A 16,758-nucleotide genomic window follows, 5' to 3' on the forward strand; every position below is an offset into this window, starting at 1 on the left:
CCCAATAGCTGATTGCATGCGGTGTTATGCAAAATAGAGGGTGGTCCTGCTGGCTATATTTCTAATATTTTCTACTTTATTCATACTGTATTTATTATTGTTTTCAGCTTTGTCACATGAGAATTTTACAGAGCTATTCTTTTAATGAAACGTTTTTTTTTTTCTCACCGTCGTTATGAATTGTATCATGTTCAATAGGGTTTGTGCATTGAGCAATTTACATGATTTAAATGTACGCGCTTGTCCCCTGCTTATTTTCACAATGAATATTCAAGAGCAGCTTTCGTGGGGCCCTCCAAGAAATGCGGGGCCCTTGGTGAGGGCCGGCCCTGCCCATACCGGTTGCAAAAAAAAACCGGTTACAACAGCAAACATGTCGTGTTGTTCGGTAGGATGCCAAATTCAAAAACTTAAGTTTTAGCGTACACCACACTGCTTTTAATACCAACCGCAGATGTCTTTGGCTAACAGCCATCATAAGAGCTGAATGGAGTGAGGACCTAATTAAAAATGCTCGACTCTGCAGTTCTCATTTCATATGAGGTAAGTTCACGCTATGCTGAATCAAACACATTACTCGTTTTTGATTGCAGCAATGATTTCAGCAAAAACAGTTAAATATGGTGAATTAAACTGGGACACTGAATGCTAAGAATGAAATGTAAACTTGTAAGTTCCCATACCCTGCCGTACAAGTGCGTTTCGCTGTCAGAATGCAGATGTTTTGCTTGTTGATGATTACCCAGGCCTTGTACAGTTCTGTCTTCTTTCCTTGTCTTTGGCTAGGCAGAACCTAGATTTTTAGCACTACATAGTTTTGAATCTGGTTATCATGGAACATTATTTCTTGCACATGACTACACAGAACAAAATTGTTGGAATCCAAAGACTTGTAGGCCTTTACCTTCTCTCTTGTAAAATCAATTGGAGTTTCAATGAGATAGTTGTATTTTTCGGTCTGGATGCTTGGCCATTTCGTCTTGTCCAAAATCCATTAGGAGGGTGCTATCGCAAATGGACCTGTCAGACGAATGCCGCTCACTTTAATGTTAATTATGCAGAATAACTGTTCTTATCACTGGGTGACAAGCTGTTATAATATGCTGAAAGCATATATATATATATATATATATATATATATATATATATATATATATATATATATATATATATATATATATATATATATATATATATATATATATATATACATAATATCTAATCAATATAAATTATCTCCAATACAACAACAAACTCTGTAACGTATCGGATGTCATTCCTTCACTGTAAATGCTAGCGCTCCCGATGTATCCTGAATGTTTACAAAACGGTAATTCATCTATACTGTCAGTGAGAGTCGTCTTTTGGATGAGACGTTAAACCAAGGTCCTGACTCTCTTTGGTCATTAAAAATCCCATGGCACTTCTCGTAAAGAGTAGGGTTGTAACCCTGGTGTCCTGGACAAATTCTCTCAATCATCCCCATCTAACAAACTGGCTGTATCACTGTCTCTTCACTCCACCAACAGCTGGTGTATGGTAAGCGCAGTGGCTCCGTTGTCCTGTGACTGCCTTTGCATCATCCAAGCTGCACACTGGTGGTGGTGGTGTGGAGAGACCCCCCCCCCCCCCCTCATGATTGTGAAGGGCTTTGGGTGTATGGCCATACATGATAAATGCACTATATAAATGCACGCATTACTGAGTTTGATCATGCAATATAATGGCAAAAAATACTTAATACAAAAGCATACAAAGATAACCATTTTATAGCTCTAGAGAACAATTTATTCAAAAAACAATGACAATAGTATAAGAATAATTATAGAACAATAGTCAGTGCAAAACTCTTCCATCCCCCTTCCCAATGAACAAATAATACCTGGCTGGTCCCTTAAACTCCAAAAATTGCAGTTCTGTTTAACAAAAGCTTAAACTGTATACACTTTGAAGCTATTAGCACTCCATTCTCTGGCAGAATTACTAAACAGAAACATGTAGAATAACTTTATTTTATTTAACTTTTAATTCGTTGATTCCGTTGCCTTTTTGGACCAATTCCTGAGAACTGTTTTGCTGACGCTTCGTTTTCATTCATGTTAAGTTCAGTCCTCTGAAAAACAATGAAAATATATAAGCACAAAACCAAAAAAGCCAGCAATATTATGCTTGAATGTGAAGTGCAACTTACTGTAGTTGGTGGCTGAATTCTTTCATTTGTCAGAAGATCCTCTTCATCATCCTCAGTGGATGACTGACGTTCCTCCGAGGGGTTCATGGTGGCCAAAAGGTCATCCTCTTCATCATCCTCACTGAATAACTGACGTTCCTCACAGGGGTTTATAGTGGCCAAAAGGGCTGGTAAGGTAAAGCATGACAAAAAGCGAGCCTTACAAAGCAGGTATGCTGGATTTGAGGCAAACCTTTCAGCAACCACTTTGCGAATGGCTTCCACTTCAGCTTCTTCATTGCTCTCATCCTGATACTGAGCTGGCAGGACTTTCTTAGCAGCTAAAAGCAGAGGTTGTTTGGCTCGGAGCAAGTCAGTCATTGTTTTGATGGTGGCAGCAGACGGTGGAAGGTAAGGTAAGGATGTATCTAGATGAGGTAACGGGACTCCACCTTTCCCATCCATCCAGTCATCTACTTCAGATGATTTCTCAGGGAATATCAAGTGAGAATCAAAGTTCACACCAGCAGCAGGAAAATCACGAAGAGGAATCAGCGGTTCACCTACTGATAGAGCTCTTATCTGAGACGATGAAGTTACTTTCCGAGATGGAGGAGCTACAACAGGTAATGGACCCAGAGGTCTGATAGGTCTGTACTTTGTTTTCTGAGTGCTGACAGTTGGCAGTTGACTGGAGCTCACATTTAAATCACAAAGCTTTGCTGCTACAACTTTATTATTGGGATTAAATATGACTGGTCCACTAGCCAAAGTTGGCGGAGTCGAGGGATTTGGTAGAATGTTGAAAACTGCAGGAGATATCCTGCGACCGGTGGACGGAGAAGACTGATATTGCTTTACAATGCTTTCATCAGAGGAGGAATCTGATGAGTTCTTTGCTGCTTTAGTGGGTGTAGCTTTGTGGACCACATTAATGGGTATTTGGGGTACAATTTGAACGTTCTGTTGTACACTTATATTCTGTACTAATGGAATAGTTGAATTCCGAAAAGAAGCAGGATTTAGGGCATTTCTGGAAACTCTGGGGCTAATGTTCAAAGTAGAGGAAACATTAAGGTTATTTTTGGAGACATTTGAGACTGAAGAATGTACAAAGGGAGGATTGGTAGGGGATGAAACAACCACAGGGGCAGACTGGTTTAGATTGCCTGAGCTGCATGGTTGAGAACTTTTGATTGCGAGGGACTTGTCTGGCATGTTCATTGTCTGGTTGCTTGAGATATTAGCAGGAAGACCAGTTACTTGTACCAACCTGGTAGGACTCAGAATCTTGATTACTGGCTGTGTCTGCAATGTAACAGTTGGAAAAACAACATTTTTATGGCCCTGGTTTTGTTTCTGAGGCTCTTTTTTCCCACTTTTTACTTTTGATTGTTCCATTAGGGCTTGAGCTTTCTTGGTAGGTTTACAGACACGTTTTGAAGGCTTGATACTGTTTGAGTCTATCACATTTGGCAATTTGGAAACTGCAATGGGTTGTGCTGGTGTTTTCTGTTGCATTAGCGGTAGAGGAATGTGTGGTATAGCTTTTGATGGTTCCTGTGGTAGTAGCAGTCCTTTAAACACTAAATGTTGTACTGCCCCCTTGATGTTTGGCTGTGTAATGACAAGATTGTTGGGATAAATCAAAGTTGGGGTTGTCATTTGCCTGACTGGCAGGAATTGAGGAGGCCGCTTTGAAGGTGATAGAGATGGTTGTTGAGAAGGTTTTTGAGAAGGTGGTGGTAGAGATGGTTGTTGAGAAGGTGGTTGAGGAGGTGGTAAAAATGGTTGTTGAGGATGCAGTAGAGAAGGTTGTTGAGGAGGTGGTAGAGTTGGTTGTTGAGAAGGTGGTTGAGGAGGTGGTAGAGAAGGTTGTTGAGGAGGTGGTAGAGAAGGTTGTTTAGGAGGTGGTAGAGAAGGTTGTTGAGAAGGTGGTAAAGAAGGTTGTCGAGAAGGTGGCAGAGAAGTTTGTTGAGAAGATGGTAGAAAAGATTGTTGAGAAGGTGGAAGAGAAGGTTGTTGAGGAAATGGTAGTGTTGGTTGTTGAGGACGTGGTAGAGAAGGTTGTTGAGGAGGTGGTAGTGATGGTTGTTGAGAAGGTTCGGTAGGTTTCTTGTGCTCAGATGCTGCTTTGGACTGCTGAAGCAGAACTGCCACTGTTTTTGGAGGAGCTAAATCACAAAAGGACAAAAATATTGAAATGTTGGGACAAAAAGAACTAGTGTGCTTTACTTTGTAAATATGTAATATTTGCTGTTTTATTTATTTCAAGACCTTAAAAAGAAAACTTACTGCTTATTGGAGTAGGTTTAGGATTAGCTAAATGACAACAGGACAAAAATATTGACATGTTAGGACAAATAAAACTAGTGCTTTACTTTGCACATCTGAATTATTTGCGGTTTAATTTATTTCCAGACGTTACAAATAAAACTTACCAGTTATTGCAATTGGCATCTGAAAAGACAAAAAAGAGAGGAATTGACAACAACAGGAGAGCAGAAATCTTCAGGATAAATGTATTTTTAAAATACTGCAGTTTTACATATATATATATATATATATATATATATATATATATATATCAGAATCTAAAGCTTCAACATATTATTATCTATTCTTGTATTTTTATTATATTATAAGCAGATATCCTTTCCCAAAAATCCTCTAATCATTCTAAAAAATTATTATTTTCAAACAAAGCTATTGACGTCATTTGATTAAATTGTATTGTACATACAGTCAGGGCCAGATTAACATAAAGGCTAGGTGGGGCTGAAGCCTTAGGGCCTGTGAAAGGAGGAGGTTCTTGATTGGCTGATGAATTAATTTGCATCATGACGGGGAAATGCCTCTTTGGGTTCTGCTTGCGCATACCGGTAGCGTGAAAGAATTTCTTTCAGCTCACTGCTGTTCAAAAACAGTGATGCCTCTAAACTATGGCTCAGAGTAGCTGTACTGTAGCTCAAACAGTTTTGAATAGCCCTGTTTAGTCCCCAGTAACGGTGACCAAATGGCCCATTTTTCCCAAGGAAAGGCCCTTATTTCCCAAGACAGTTCCTTATTTTGGCTCTACCGTGAAAATTATCTAATTAAAAGTAGGCTAACCAAATGCATTGTTGAACAAAAAATAAAATTCAAACAGTATCAGTCATTAACAAGCAGTAAGAAAAGTCGGGATAAGCGGAATCATGCAGAATGTACAATTCCGTCTCGGTCAGCAGTAATCAAAAATCTATCATTGCGGGCAATTTATCTCAAGAAAACACATGGTTTAACTCAACCAATTAGAAAGCAAACTTTTATGTTTATGTTATGCGATTAACTTTGGCCCAATCCCAATTCTATTTTTGTACCTCTACCCCTTCAAAATTTACCCCTAAGAATTGGGACACCACTACAACACCTGCACACGTCATCATATGTCATCGCGATCTCTTGCTTCATAAGAGATCAGATGACGGCGACTGCTGTAGTTATTCCAGTTACATAATTTTTTGGTATTTATCTTTAGGAAATCACTGAAGGCAACAATATCCTGTTATCATAACCATATAATGTGGCAATAAGATCGTAACTACTGTGCATTTTCACAGTGGCCATATTCATCTATGTAAACACAAAAACAACATTAACATTATATTAAACACTGTAAAAAGCTCATTTCCAGACACTAGACTTTTCTGACAGTGTCATTGAGTGTCAAAATTTTGTGGGACTACAGAAGTTATTATTATGGATTATAGATTGCGAAATTTAGGGGGTTTTATTTTAGCATTTTTTTTTTTTAAAGCATGACGGTAAACGTATGCGATTATGAATATATTTAAACATATGCTTGTTTGTTGAAAAAAAATTCATAATAATGACAAAAAATACAAATTTGTGGATGTCCTTACTTCCAGGTGGAGTTATGTTGCCGTTGTAGCTGGTGTATTCTGGTTTCGAGTGAGGTCCTGAAAAATCTCCGTTCGAAGGGGTATCTACCCCTTGCCCTTAGCCCTTCGCCTTCAAGCTAAAGAGAATTGGGAAGGGCTAAGGGGTAGAATTGGGATTGGGCCTTTGTATGCTTGTACGCCTACTTTAGTAACATAGAAAATGTTTATAATAATCAAATATAAATGAAATAGTGGAAAATTAGATCATTTTAATTAGCAAATTAATAATAATAATAATAGCAAAAAAAAAGCTAATTTTGAAGTCGATAAAATAAATGGAGCCCTTGGGTTTGCTATAGCCGTTGGCCCAATATGTTCTTAATCCAGCTCTGCATGTAGTATATCACATAAAAACAAAATGCTGCAATGTCAGCATTCTTATTCCAATAATGTGCACCGACATCAGCAAAAAGTATGAAATATAAACTACTAAACATAAGATCTTTGGTTGACATACCTTAAGACCTAGCTTTTTGTGAATTTCAATAACAGTCCTGCAACCATTGACATCAACGTGAAAAGCCTGTATTCAGACAGAAAAGACAACCATGTAAAACTGTCAAAAAGCATGATAAAAGGAACAAAGTCAATGCTATCAGACTTACTTTGATAAAAAATTTAAACACTGATGTCTTCTGGAGTCTGATGCTTGCTGCTTTGATTCCAACAATATCCCCTGGAAAGTGATTATTGATTAATTACGCACAACAAAATGAGCACATGCCTTGAATTATTCTGTCATAACTAGGCCTACATGGATTCTGAAGGTTGCAAATCATTTTATTCCATAATGTGACATACTGTTTTGAGGGGAAACAAGATATTAAGCAAGAAAAACTAATTCAGCAATTACCTTCACACCTTGCTCTACAATATTGTTTTCATATAATAGGCAAGTTTTACCTTTGATTAAAGTACACTACCTGATAAAAGTCTTGTTGTGGATCTCAGCTGTAAGAGCAACAAATAATAACTTGACTTCTAGTTCATCATTTGGAAAAGTGTCAGAAGGTAGATTTTTCTGATGAATCATCTGTTGAACTCCATCCCAATCATCACAGATACTGACAAATCATGGTTTGGGGTTACATTCAGTATGGGGGCATGCGAGAGATCTGCAGAGTGGATGGCAACATCAACAGCCTAAGGTATCACGATATTTGTGCTGCCCATTACATTACAAACCACAGGAGAGGGCAAATTCTTCAGCAGGATAACACTCCTTCTCATACTTCAGCCTCCACATCAAAGTTCCTGAAATAAAAGAAGGTCAAGGTGCTCCAGGATTGGCCAGCCCAGTCACCAGACATGAACATTATTGAGCATGTCTGGGGTAAGAAGGAGGAGGCATTAAAGATGAATCCAAAGAATCTTGATGAACTTTGGGAGTCCTACAAGAACGCTTTTTTTGTCATTCCAGATGACTTTATTAATAAGTTATTTGAGTTTGATCTAGAGGCCTTTACCTTTCATATAAGCCACTTCTTATACCAAACGATCAACTAGAAGTCAAGTTATTATTTGTTGTTTCTAAAACTTGCACAGCCGACAATACTTTTTCAGGTAGTGTATAGTTGTTTTTTTCGTGCAAACTCTATGCAGGCCTACTTATAACCAACACACACAGGTTCAGGTGCTTTGCTGGAATTAAAAACAAAAAAAGTCTGTACCTTCACAAAATATGGCTTCATTTGGTGGAGTAGATATGATCACATTACCAATCCATGGGATGACAGCTTTTTGGAGGTCATTATTAAGGCTGAACACGTCCCGTAACGTCCTTTTTTTGTTTTTTTCTTTTCTGCTATAGTAAATAGAAATTGCAAAAGTATAAAAATACACATTTTATGTTATATATTATTGACTATTTATGTAATAATCATCTGTGTTGATCGTACCTTTTTCTTCACAGAGAATTCTGTTGCTTTCATTTGAATGAATTGTTTAACATCACTCATACACACTTTGAACATGGCCTTCTCACTGTCAGTCTGCACACATGAAATATCATTCAGTTTTAAACAGAAGAACTTCAGAAGCTAAACATCTGCACAAAGCTGTAGTGATTGGTCATTTCTGAACAAATCATTCACTTTGAACAGGAATGAAGAGTAGATTACTTCATCAAGTCCTCAATCGGGTTTTTAGTTATTAATTCATCATGTGAAAAAGCATAAACTCACTGTAAAAATGCAGGACTCCACACAACACAAATCAATTAAGTTAATTTAATACATTTTACAAATTTAAGTGGATTGAACATAAAACAATTAAGTTTTCAAAAAACTCATTTGAACTCATTTTAAATAAGTAATTTAAACAAGCAGCAAAAGTCATTTTTGATTGTATGCAGTCTGAGCTGAAAAAAGAATTGATTAGTTTATCTTGAATCTTAAGGTTAATCTTTTTACATGTGACTTCATAGCATAATGCCTCATTCACACTAGCAGCGACTTTGTAGCTCCCTGTCACTCTGGGTGGCGACCTGCTGCAAACACACCTCTGTGTAGGTCCACAGCACAGAGAATACAACCGTCCTCTGAGCAAGCTGAGAGAGGATCACTTGAGCTCTACTGGTGCTCCTAATGGCTGTCGCTCAAGAAAGTCGCTCTTCATAAAGTTAAGGGGTTCTCAACTTTGACGCATTGCTCGACATGCCCACCTTGTCGCCAACGTCTCTCGAGACAAAAAAAATTTAGAATCTCAAAGATGCTTCAGAAAGCCTACCTACAAAGCTACAGTATTGTTCAAAGTTTTAGGCATGTGTGTAAAAATGCTGTAAAATTTGTATGCTTTCAAAAATGCATAAATTTACTTATATGAACTAAATCAAACCAACATTTGTATGATCACACTTTGAAGCATCTTTGAGATGTTGCCAAAGGTCTTCTGGATTTAGTTAGTCTCAGTTTGTTCTGTTTCCTCATGTCATTCCAGACAGACGTGGATGATGATCAGATCTCTGTGTGGAGCACTGGCTGTTGGCAGACAATAATCTCACTGTATAATTACAATAAATGATGAAAATAATGTTTGGAAATTAAAACTTACATTTCAAACTGACATGCTACAGAAAATATAGAAATAACTACTGGACTAAGACTTTTGTTTTATATTTGTACATACATTCACCGGGCACTTTATTAGGTACACCTTACTAGTACTGGGTTAGACCCCCTTTTGCTTTCAAAACTGCCTTAATCCGTCGTGGGATAATTTAACAAGGTACTGAAAATATACCTCAGAGATTTTGGTCCTTATTGACATGATAGCATCACTCAGTTGCTGCAGATTTTGTCGGCTGCACATCCATGATGGGAATCTCCCGTTCCACCACATCCCAAAGGTGCTCTATTGGATTAATCTCTGGTGACTGTGGAGGTCATTTGAGTACAATGAACTCATTGTCAAGAAACCTGAGATAATTCGCACTTTATGAAATGACATGTTATCCTGCTGGAATTAGCCATCAGAAGATGGGTACACTGTGGTCATAAAGGGATGGACATGGTCAGCAACAATACAAAGTGTGTCAAGAAAATATCCCCCACACCATTACACCACCAGCAGCAGCTCCCATGCCATGTTCAAAGTCACCTTTCTTCCCCATTTTGATGCTCTGTTTGAACTGCAGCAGATCATCTTGACCATGTTTACTGTACATGCCTAAATGCATTGAGTCGCTGCCATGTGATTGGCTGATTTGAAATTTGCATTAACGAGCAGTTGGACAGGTGTACCTGATAAAGTGGCCGGTGAGTGTAAATGCGTACATTTCTGTTAATATGGTTATTATTTATGGTAATAAAGAGCTGGTCAATGTTTTAAACTTCATCCAAATGACCATATGACTTATCCTAATATCCATTTGATAAAATAATCATTTTGATTTGTCATGGGTCTTTTCACGTGACAAACGAACAACTTGAAACTAGATTGAGGACTCGACAGATCAATTAATCAAACGCTGTTCAAGCTCAGACTGTTAATGTTAAATTTGAAATGTTTTTTAACCTAAAAATGAAAATTTCCTCACCACTTACATTCCAATGATTCTAAACTGTCTTCTGCTGAACACAAAACAAGACATTCTGAAGAATGTTGGGGGGAAAATGCTGTTGTATTCAAGGAACAAGACATACTAAGGAGGTCAATGGCTGTTTTTGTTCCCAACATTCTTCAGAATATCTTTCTTTCTGTTCAAAAGAAGAAAGAAACTCAAACAGGTTTAGAAGAAGTGGAAAATGTGTAATGGCAACATTTACATTTTTGGGTGAACCATCCCTTTATTGTGTGTTCAACAAACAAATTAAGTGTCTGAGGAGCAATTAATTAATCTTTAATGTTTCTTATTTCACAGGTGTATAACCAAAAACTATTGAATACACAAAACATGTCACTCCTATTGTTTTGAATGGAGAAAAGTGTAACAGTCTATATCGCGAATATAGCCCACCTTCTAGTACAAGAGCCAATCATCGATCGCTATAGACTGACAATACTCTGGGGGAGGAGCTTGGACCAGTCGTGATTTTATGCAAATTTTGCGTGATTCGAACATTTAGAAACAAAACTTATGAGACAGTTGTTGATTCGTTTTATTGGTGAATTCTAAAATGAAATTCAATCATAAGCTTGGTAAGTAGTTTTGGAGAATTTGATGTTTCCTATTCAGACAGAATGCCTGAGCATACTGCCTGAGGCGTTTCAAAGATGGCATACGAGTGAAATGACTTGTCTTAAAGGGACTTTGGTATTACACTTTCAAAAAATGCTGGGTTCAACACAAGTCCTTCATGTTGTCCCAACACAAACCGATTAAGTTAACTTAATCACTTTTACAAACTTGCGTGGATTGACTAAATAAAACACTTATTATGAATTTAGAAACCATCTTACCCGGCTGTGCAAGACAATAGTTTTCATGCCAACAGAAGTCCTTTCCACGTCCCCAAAGCGGTCCAGAATGGTGTTGCGCTCCAGTATGGGCTCATCATTTGGACACACACGGTTCTCTGAAGAATCAGAGCCTAAGCCAGACTCTTTAGTGGACTCCCGTACCTCCTCATTGGTAGGAAGACAGACCCACAATGTTCTGAAACTTCCTGGAGTAATAGCCCATACGGTCGCATTTCTAGGAATCCATTCCTTCATTTCTGTTTGCACATATTCCTTCTGTGGTATTTCCAGATTTTCTTCCTCTGCGAAATCGTCTGATTCGTCACTGTTCATATACTTTATCTGGCTTTCATCCTCAGAGCTGGAGTTGAAAAACATCTCCTCTTTAAATGTTTTTAGCAATTTTTGTCTTTTATTTTTCGGATACCTTGTTCTTATGCTTGATAGTGGTCTTTTTAGGTCTTTTTTCTGAATGTATAAAAGACAGTGTGTAAGATTACTTTATCATATGCTATTTTCTTGAAATCCTACTTAAGAATGGACTTACAGGTCGTGTCATTAATTTCCACTTGTTGAGGCATTGAGCGTCAACCCGATTTGGGATCTCAGAGGCAATCTTGGCCCATTTGCCTGGAAAAAAGATAAGACAATCAAGAGCAATGGTCTCAAACTCAATTCCTGGAGGTTCGCAGCTCAGCACAGTTTTGCTCCTACTCAACACCTGCTTAACAGTCTCTAGTAGTCTTGATCACCTTGATTAGTTGGATCAGTGATGTTTGATTAGTGTTGGAGCAAAACTGTGCAGAGCTGCAGCCCTCCAGGAATAGAGTTTGAGACCTATGCTCTAGAGCAGGGCTATTCAATTGGCGGCCCACGGGCTAAACTTGGCCCGCGTGGCAATTTGTTCCAGCCCTTTAAATAGTGTGACCAAGACATCAAAAATAAATTGTTCAGTCGAAAAATGGCCACTATAGTTATGAAGTGACTGTCTGTTGGTGCGTCTGTTCGTGAGTCACCTGACATTAAGCAAGTGGCAAAAGCCGAAAACATTTGGATACTTAATCGTAAATGCTTCTCAACGGCGCATTTCTGTTGCACAGATCGAAACTGTTGCAACAAAACAAAGTAATGCCTCCTGTGCTAGTTTAAAGTTTGAGCTTATACACATTTACATTTACATTTTACATTTAGTCATTTAGCAGACGCTTTTATCCAAAGCGACTTACAAATGAGGACAAGGAAGCAATTTACACAACTATAAGAGCAGCAGTGAGCAAGTGCTATAGACAAGTTTCAGGTATGTAAAGTCTAAGAAGCAAAGCATTAGTAAAAAGTTTTTTTTTTTTTTTTCTTGAGAGAGAGAGAGAGGGCACAGTTAGTGGTATAGCCAGAGAGGCAGTTGCAGATTAGGAAGGAAAGTGGAGACTAAACAGTTGCGTTTTTAGTCGTTTCTTGAAGACAGCAAGTGACTCTGCTGTTCTGATGTAGTTAGGGAGTTCATTCCACCAACTGGGCAGATTGAATGTGAGAGTTCAGGAAAGTGATTTCTTCCCTCTTTGGGATGGAACAACGAGGCGACGTTCATTCACAGAACGCAAATTTCTGGAGGGCACATATATCTGCAGAAGTGAGAGCAGATACGAAGGAGCACAGCTAGAGGTCACTTTGTAAGCAAACATCAGAGCTTTGAATTTGATGCGGGCAGCAACTGGCAGCCAGTGCAAACGGGTGAGTAGCGGAGTGACATGTGCTCTTTTGGGTTCATCAAAGACCACTCGTGCTGCTGCGTTCTGAAGCAGCTGAAGAGGTTTGATAGAACTAGCTGGTAGCCCGGCTAGCAGAGAGTTGCAATAGTCCAGTTTTGAGAGGACAAGAGCTTGAACAATGAGTTGAGCTGTATGTTCAGATAGGAAGGGTCGGACCTTTCTGATGTTGTAGAGTGCGAATCTGCAAGATCGAGCAGTTCTAGAAATGTGGTCAGAGAAGTTCATACACCAAGGCTAATACGCACGCGCACTGGACTTTCTATAGCAGCGGGCCATCCACATATCACATCTTTTCTGCGTGCAAGTTTGTTATTTCTAATGTAAGAATATATGCCAATATGCGTGCACAAGCGGAACGATGCGCTTGCGCCTTCCAGACGAACAGAGTAGAAATCGCCTTTGTTGTGCTTGCCTTTTAGTGCAATGTAAACAAAAGCTATGTTAGACGAATTATCAGAAATTATTAAAATTATTACGTATGTATGAACGCAGATGATAACAACAGTGTTTCATTTAAATACTTACCTAATATAAAGCTTAAATTTACATTACACGTGATAACCGTGAAACCATGATTATTCTTCAGACTATATAACCAAAATCTATAATTGTTGCATCCCTAACTATTATGCAGTTCAATACATAACATATGAATGTATTTGAATGTAGAAGAAGCCTACTTAAGCAACGTACAGTTTTTGTTGTGCTTTAAAATACAACATTTGAATGTTTGTAAAAAAAAATAATTAAAAAAAAGCCTATTGTACAATGCACTGATATTATGTCGTTTCAAAATACAACTTATTAGCATCTTAATATAGACAAATACAACGTTGGTCTCTTAAGGAGCAAAAATACAACATATGGGCTCATATGGACATACTCACATGGACAACATATGTTGTTGTGTCATCACTCATATTGCAAATAGTATCCCCACGGCCCCTCATTTGGGATGCTTTTCATGAACTGGCCCCATGACAAACTAATTGAACAGCCCTGCTCTAGAGTCATTAGGATTCGAGTGCATTTCAGTCACACAGTATATTTATTTTTGGAAATAGGTATGTAAATTAATTGTTACTTCAGAGGTTTTTAGTCTTTTTTTTACTTCTAAGTGTTGTTTCAAGCAAGATAACCAATATTTTAAACATCTGCTACACTATTACAAGCTGTTATTGCAATTTATTGTATAAATTATGTAAATGTAAATTACCTTGAAACATTACCTAGCACAAAGTGAATGTATGTAAAAGCTGAATAACTCTATAAATGCATACACAGTCTGCAATTTGACTCAAAATGTTATGCTTATAATTTAAAACCTGATCGGGAAAAATACTGTATAATATAATATAATATAATATAATATAATATAATATAATATAATATAATATAATATAATATAGTACAATACAATACAATATCATATCATATCATATCATATAATATAGGGGGCAACAGTGGCTCAGTGGTTAGCACTGTCGCTCGCCTCACAGCAAGAAGGTCACTGGTTGGAGTCCCAGCTGGGTCAGTTGGCATTCCTGTAAAGGAGTTTGCATGTTCTCCCAGTGTTGGTGTGGGGTGTTTTCACTGGGTGCTCCTGTTTCCCCAACAGACGAAACACACGCGCTATAGGTAAATCGATGAACTAAATTGGACCTAGTGTATGACTGTGTGTGTGTGAAAGTGTATGGGTGTTTCCCAGTTCTGGCTTATAACTGGAAGAGCAGTCGCTGTGTAAAACATATGCTGGATAAGTTGGTGGTTCGCTGTGGTGACCCTTGATGAATAAAAGGACTAAACTAAAGGAAAATAATTAATCTAATCTAATCTACTATTTATGCATTACAGTTTCTATAATAATTTGTGTGTTATTTAGCTTATCCTGTAGATTGGTGAGTTAATTGTTCATATAAATCAAATCAAGTAAAAACATTAGCACAACATAATTACATATTTAAAGTAAATAATTAAGAGCCTCTGCCTGCCAATGGACCCTTTTTAAAACGCGTATATTTATTTTTGACGCGTATATTTAGATAATAATATTTAGATTTTTTCAAAAACATTTGAACATTTATAAATGTATTATATCATCTTTGTGTCAATTACAAAAAAAAACTAATTACCGCTTATGCGAGGTGTTTCTAATGCAGCGTCTAGGGGGCTGAGAGTAAATTTGACTTTATTCTCTCTTCTGGCTGCCGTCACCAAGTTACATACTATTGTTTTCTTTCTTCTGAAAGTCTTGATAACACCATCATGGGGTTTTTCTTTTATTATTTCAGCAAATAGATAAAAAATAGGTATAAAAATATTTATTGTACGTCCCCATTCACTGCATGCTAAGTTTACCAACTATAACTTCTGTTGCTGAGAAACCCGGAAATGTAAAAAGGCTCTATATGATGCTTGCTACTACATAGTGAATGAGGCTCAACAAATGTTAATAACAAACGTTTACAAAGATATGATCGCAATATATACCTTTAATTAATAGCCTAAGGCAGTGTTTCCCAACCCTGTTCCTGGAGGCAAACCAACAGTACATATTTTGAATGTCTCCCTTATCTGACCCATTAACCTCAGGTTTTGGAGTCTCTTCTAATCTTCTGATGAGTTGAATCAGGTGTGTTTGATTAGGGAGAGGTTGAAAATGTGTACTGTTGGTGTGCCTTCAGGAACAGGGTTGGAAAACACTGGCCTAAGGAAGCATTTAGGTAGGTCCCACCACAACTTTTTCCATCATCACTATATTTTACAGGGAAGCAAAAAGGCTTTCATACTCGTGATTTGAATGAAGTGGGAGGTGATCTCTCTGTAATTGTAATAAATGTTGGGTTAACCTACAGGTTCAAACTAAGTTATTAATCTGCAGGTCACGTGCATTTAGAACTGTGGGTTGTGATCCGTTACACCCCTACCAGAAAGTGATCCAATGTTTTTATAAATTGTTAAAATATTGGTGTCTGTGATGCAGCAAGTCCAGAGACTGTTGTGTACACCATGATTTTATAAAAAATTCACTTTACTGTGTGATATGACAAAAAAAGGTCATAAACAAATATTTTCTCACTTTAAATGAGTAGCAGCTTCGGAGGCAGTATTTCATACATCACAACTTAACAAGTGGCTACTGTATATTTTATGACTTACCGACACCATATTTTGCAACTTTTTCTTTTAATAATTCCATCTCCGCATGGCTCCATGCTCCCTTTTTCACAGTCTCCCGAAGGCAATCCAAATACCTAAGATACAAAGATATTCATTTACATTTCAATAAATGCTTGAATTTTCAAAATCAACCAGCAAGATCGACTTAGGGCTTGAGATGATTTTAAGATCTGAAACATGAGTTTGACTTCTGTCTGAAATTTGTTTTACCTGTCTCGACAAGCACTGTCGGTCCTGCCTGGCACTTCCATTTTAATCCTCCCCCATTCTCTGGTTCCATACTTTGCCACAGCGTTCCGCAACAACTGAAAAAGAGCCGATGGTCAAATTAGTGAATGTGGATGTGTGATTCCAGCATCTAATCTGTAACTACAGCAGATATTAAAACAGAAACGCTGGGTCCTCACTAGGCCCACATGGAATCTGCGTGCGCAGATTTTTAGCCTATCATTGAGTCTATTTATTTACTTGTGTAAATGTGCGTACAATTGACATTTATTCAATTAAAAAAAAAAATTTCAGTAATATTATTGAATAATATGAAAATGTTCATTTGATTTTTTTACAATACAGTTTGTAAAGTAATATTTTCTGTCTTTTAGTAGACATATTATATGATAAACTTTGTTTACCAAATAAGTGCATCTAGATGGATTTGCATTGTAAACATCAAATAAAAGTTAAAAGGTATAATTTTTTATTTCATATATTATCTAGTTTTTAGTTGCGATACGATGTTTTTTACAAAATTCTCTGCAGAAGTAGCAAAAAATGTCTGCAGATTCTGTCTGATCCTAGTCAT

General features: G+C 37.5%; 1 protein-coding gene across 1 annotated transcript in view; it reads right to left on the bottom strand.

Moving 5' to 3' along the window:
• Nucleotides 1-1,771: 1,771 nt before the first annotated feature.
• The window catches only part of snapc4 (small nuclear RNA activating complex, polypeptide 4), a 33,283-nt gene continuing 18,296 nt past the window's right edge, over nt 1,772-16,758 (bottom strand). The window contains exons 15-26 of the mRNA XM_056458490.1: nt 16,167-16,261; nt 15,936-16,030; nt 11,558-11,640; nt 11,011-11,478; nt 8,010-8,102; nt 7,782-7,914; nt 6,717-6,787; nt 6,569-6,634; nt 4,612-4,630; nt 4,466-4,492; nt 2,192-4,344; nt 1,772-2,113 (exon numbers count right to left, since the gene is read on the bottom strand). Coding sequence (XP_056314465.1) covers nt 2,018-2,113; nt 2,192-4,344; nt 4,466-4,492; nt 4,612-4,630; nt 6,569-6,634; nt 6,717-6,787; nt 7,782-7,914; nt 8,010-8,102; nt 11,011-11,478; nt 11,558-11,640; nt 15,936-16,030; nt 16,167-16,261 — 3,399 coding nt within the window. The 3' untranslated portion in view covers nt 1,772-2,017. The remainder of the gene's footprint in view (nt 2,114-2,191; nt 4,345-4,465; nt 4,493-4,611; nt 4,631-6,568; nt 6,635-6,716; nt 6,788-7,781; nt 7,915-8,009; nt 8,103-11,010; nt 11,479-11,557; nt 11,641-15,935; nt 16,031-16,166; nt 16,262-16,758) is intronic.

The sequence above is a fragment of the Danio aesculapii genome, chromosome 5 (assembly GCF_903798145.1).
Source record: "Danio aesculapii chromosome 5, fDanAes4.1, whole genome shotgun sequence".
NCBI classification, from domain to species: domain Eukaryota; kingdom Metazoa; phylum Chordata; class Actinopteri; order Cypriniformes; family Danionidae; genus Danio; species Danio aesculapii.